The sequence below is a fragment of the Callorhinchus milii genome, unplaced genomic scaffold (assembly GCF_018977255.1).
Source record: "Callorhinchus milii isolate IMCB2004 unplaced genomic scaffold, IMCB_Cmil_1.0 Scaffold2, whole genome shotgun sequence".
NCBI lineage: Eukaryota > Metazoa > Chordata > Chondrichthyes > Chimaeriformes > Callorhinchidae > Callorhinchus > Callorhinchus milii.
In genome coordinates this window covers 418,012-422,576 of record NW_024704743.1, presented here as the reverse complement: position 1 = coordinate 422,576, position 4,565 = coordinate 418,012, and the positions used below count along the sequence as shown (strand labels likewise).

At 52.2% G+C, this 4,565-nt stretch overlaps 1 protein-coding gene across 1 annotated transcript in view; it reads left to right on the top strand.

Annotated features, from left to right (window-relative positions):
• Positions 1-3,488: 3,488 nt before the first annotated feature.
• Positions 3,489-4,565, top strand: part of LOC121848127 (corticotropin-releasing factor receptor 2-like) — a gene marked incomplete at its 3' end in the record, with an annotated part of 17,422 nt that continues 16,345 nt past the window's right edge. Inside the window, 1 exon segment of the mRNA XM_042332223.1 lies at positions 3,489-3,747. Within this exon segment, the coding sequence (XP_042188157.1) occupies positions 3,630-3,747 (118 nt within the window).

Genomic DNA, 4,565 nt, shown 5'->3' with positions numbered 1-4,565 from the left:
CAGGGAGTAGACAATGATAACACACGACAGGCGGAAAGGCTTCAACCCTTCCTGTCCTGTAAATTTCCCCCGTTTTGTGTTTTTATTACTAATGCCATTTCCCAGCTCTCTATCTCGGTTTTCTCAGTCTATCTGCCCCGTAGCTCAGTGGTCGGAGCGCTGGCCTCGCGAGCGAGAGGACCTGGGTTCGATTCCCGGGCCGGGCGAAACCTTGGGCAGGTCTCCTCACTCCACACACACACACACACGCGCACGCGCGCGCGCACACACACGGCTGATAATAATCCCTCAAGAAAAAAAAAGAATAAAATTGGTCACTCAATCCGCGGCTGTTTGCGTGCAATTGGCTGCCACGTTTCGCCCGCAAAATGCACGGTCACTACACTTTATGGTGTATTCTATGAAGCGCTTTGAGACGTCTCAACGACGTGATGAGGCGCTGCATCAACTGCGAGGATTGTTATTATTTATTTTGTGTTATATCTCTCTCTACTCGGTTCCGCTCTCCCTTTCTCTCTCAGTCCCTTTCTCAGTCTCACTCTCAGTCTTTCTCTCTCTCCCCCTCAGTGTCTTCTCTCTCTCTCTCTCTCTCTCTCGGTCTCCCCCTCCGCAGTCTCTCTCTGTCCCTCCCCCTCAGTGTCTTTCTCTCTCTCTCTCTCTCTCTCTCTCGGTCTCCCCCTCCGCAGTCTCTCTCTGTCCCTCCCGCTCAGTGTCTCTCTCTCTCTCTCTCTCTCTCTCTCTCTCTCTCTCCCCTTCAGTGTCTTTCCCTCTCAGTCTCTCTCTCTCTCGGTCTCCCCCTCCGCAGTCTCTCTCTGTCCCTCCCGCTCAGTGTTTCTCTCTCTCTCAGTCTCTCTCTCTCTCTCCCCCTCAGTGTCTTTCCCTCTCAGTCTCTCTCTCTCTCGGTCTCCCCCTCCGCAGTCTCTCTGTGTCCCTCCCGCTCAGTCTCTCTCTCTCTCTCAGTCTCTCTCTCTCTCGCTGTCTCAGTCTCTCTCTCTCTCCCTCTCTCTCAGCCTGTCAGCGTGTGATGGACTTTAAGGGTATGTTTAACCCGCCCTTTCACACGGAAAAGCCACTTTACGTGTAATTGCATTTACATGCGGTGACTGAATACGTGGGCAAACATTCCAAACAGCGCAGCTGCTGAACAGCGAGAGAGAATGGGTAATAAGAATCGCAATCCTTACATTCGCTACAGCGCCTTATCGCGTCGTCGAGACGTCTCAAAGCGCTTCGCCGAAATACACTGTGAAGCGCGGTGACTGCGTGTTTTGGGGGGCCGAACGCAGCAGCCGAATTGCGCACAGCAGCGTCCCCGCAAAGAGTCGTGGATCGAGCGACCAGATTTATTATTATCATTATTTATTACGAGGGATCATTTCCCCCGGAGAAGCGATCAATCGGCGAACAACCGGGTTCCCGCTGACTGAGTCCTCTCGCTCGCTCACTCGCTCGCTCGCTCGCTCGGCGAGTGCTCTAACCAGTACGCTACGGGGCTCCTATAACACGGAGTTGGGGTGAAACTCCCTTCTCTTTTCCAGCAGCGTCGCGGGACTTTTAACGTCCTTTACCTTCTGCGAGAGGCACAGGGACAGAGACAGGACGGGCACCTCACCATCGCGGAGTCGTGAAGTTTAGACATTTGAGCGCTCACCTCTGCAGGCAAGAGAGGACCCTGGTTCGATTCCCGGGCAGGGAGAACCTTTCCTTACTCCACACGCCTCCGCTTACCCAGCAGTAAGCGGTTGAATGGCGTGATCTCTTTCCGGGGGCAATAATGCCTCTGAGCCGGTCTGAGGCACGGAGCTCAATATATAGATCAGTTTTGTGGCATCTGCTGCCTAAGGCAGGAATTGGTGTCTGAACCCATCTCTCGATCTCCCTCTTGTCTGTCCGGAGAGAGACCGAGAGAGTGCGAGGGAGACTGAGAAAGTCACAGAGACAGACTGAGAAGCGAGAGACTGGGAGAGAGAGAGAGAGAGAGAGACAGAGAGCGCGACTGAGAGAGTTAGAGAGAGAGAGAGACTGAGCGAGAGACTGAGATCAGAGAGAAACTGAGTGGAGAGTCAGAGAGAGAGAGAGAGACTGAGAGAGTCAGACATACACACACAGAGACAGAGGGGGAACTGGGAGAGACAGAGAGAGAGAGAGAGAGATACAGAGAGAGGAGAGAGAGACTGACAGAGACACTTCACCACAAAATGCACAGTCACTAAACCTTACAGTGTATCCTGTGAAGCACTTAGACACGTCTCAAAGAAATGATAAGGCGGTGCATCAAATGCAAGGCTTATTATTATTATTTCTTATCATACTGGCAGAGAGAGAGAGTGTGAGAGAGAGACAGCGAGACGAGAGAGAGCGAGAGATAGAGAGAGAGGGGGTGGGGGGAACCGGGAGAGACAGAGAGAGAGAGAGAGAGAGAGGGGAGATCGAGAGACGAGGCAGTTAGGGAGAGGTCAAGAGAAGAAATTAGCTCCAGCTCCGGGGATGGCTAATTAGAGCGACACAGAGAGAGAGCGAGAGAGAGAGAGAGAGAGGAGGGGAGGGTGTGAGAGTGGAGGAGAGGGAGGAGGACAGACTGACAATCAGACAGACAGACAGACAGACAGACAGACAGACGCAGGGAAACGACTCGTAATTCATTAACTAAAAGCCTTGATGTTATTTGGCACAGCAGCTGCTGAGCTTCCATTGGTTGGGAGGATGGACTGTGTGGAGGGAAGGGACCGAGGCTTTAAACCACAGAGATAGAGGGAGAGAGAGAGAGAGAGAGAGACGCAACGAGGCAGTGTGTGAGAGACACGCGGAGAGATAGAGAGAGAGAGAGAGAGGCAGTGTGTGAGAGACACAGAGAGAGAGAGAGCGAGAGAGAGGGACACACACAGACACGTACACACACACACACACACAGACGCACAGACACACAGAGAGAGAGACGCAAACTCACAGACGCAGAGAGAGACACAGAGAGTGATACACAGTTAAGACAGTCAAGAGAGTGAGACGCAGAGACAAGAGAGCGACAGACAGAGAGAGAGAGATAGCGGGAGATAGCGGGAGATAGAGATAGAGAGCAGGAGCCAGAATAAAACAAGACGCATGGAAAGAGAGACGAGAGAGTGAGGAAAGACAGAGAGAGAGAGAGAGAGAGAGAAAGTGAGCACGGGAGAGGAAGAAAGAGAGAGGGAGACAGAGCGAGAGAGAGAGAGAGGAGTCACAAATTCAGAGAGAGCGCGAGACAGAGAGTGAGGGAGAGAGAGTGTGAGAGAGAGAGAGAGAGAGAGCGAAAGAGCGAGAGCGAGCTAGCGAGAGCAAGAGACAGAGCGAGGAGAGCGAGAGAGAGAGACAGAGCGAGAGAGAGAGAGAGGAAAGCTAGAGGGAAAGAGAGAGACAGAGCGAGAGAGCAAGAGACAGAGAGAAAGAGCGAGAGCGAGCTAGCGAGAGCAAGAGACAGAGCGAGGAGAGCGAGAGAGAGAGAGAGACAGAGCGAGGAGAGCGAGAGAGAGAGCGAGAGAGAGAGAGGGAGAGAGCGAGGGCAAAGTAACACGCTCACATCCCAAAAGAAAAACTGCGTTCAGCTTATTTCTATTTGTTTGGGGAAACGATATAATTCCCCGTTCCCCCCCGTCATGGACCCCGACATCTTCCAGATTATAATTGACGAGTTCGATCCCAACTGCAGCCTCTTCGACCTTTTCCAGGACAGTTTCTATCCGTCTGACATTCCCGCTCAGTTTGATCTCTCTGGTGAGAATCACACCCTGTCGGTGTCTCTCTCTCTCTCTCTCTCTCTGTCTGTGTCTCTCCATCAGTCTCTCTCTGTCTGTGTCTCTCTCTCTCTCTCTCTCTCTGTCTGTGTGTCTCTCTCCATCAGTCTCTCTCTGTCTGTGTGTCTCTCTCTCTCTCTCTCTGTCTGTGTGTCTCTCTCTCTCTCTCTCTGTCTGTCTGTCTCTCTCCATCAGTCTCTCTCTGTCTGTGTCTCTCCATCAGTCTCTCTCTGTGTCTCTCTCTTTCTGTCTGTGTCTCTCTCTCTCCATCAGTCTCTCTCTGTCTGTGTCTCTCTGTGTCTCTCTCTCCATCAGTTTCTCTGTCTGTGTCTCTCTCTCCATCAGTTTCTCTGTCTATGTCTCTCTCTCTCTGTCTGTGTCTTTCTCTCTCTCTCTCCATCAGTCTCTCTCTGTCTGTGTCTCTCTCTTTCTGTCTGTGTCTCTCTCTCTCCATCAGTCTCTCTCTGTGTGTCTCTCTCTCCATCAGTCTCTCTCTGTCTGTGTCTCTCTCTCTCTCTCTCTGTCTGTGTCTCTCTCTCTCTCCACCAGTCTCTCTCTGTCTGTGTCTCTCTCTCTCTCTCTCTGTCTGTGTCTCTCTCTCTCCATCAGTCTCTCTCTGTCCGTCTCTCTCTCTCTGTCTGTGTCTCTCTCTCTCTCCATCAGTCTCTCTGTCTGTGTCTCTCTGTGTGTCTCTCTCTCCATCAGTCTCTCTGTCTGTGTGTGTGTCTCTCTCTCTCTCTCTGTGTCTCTCTCCTTCTCTGTCTCTCTCCCTCTCTGTCTCTCTCCCTCTCCGCCTCT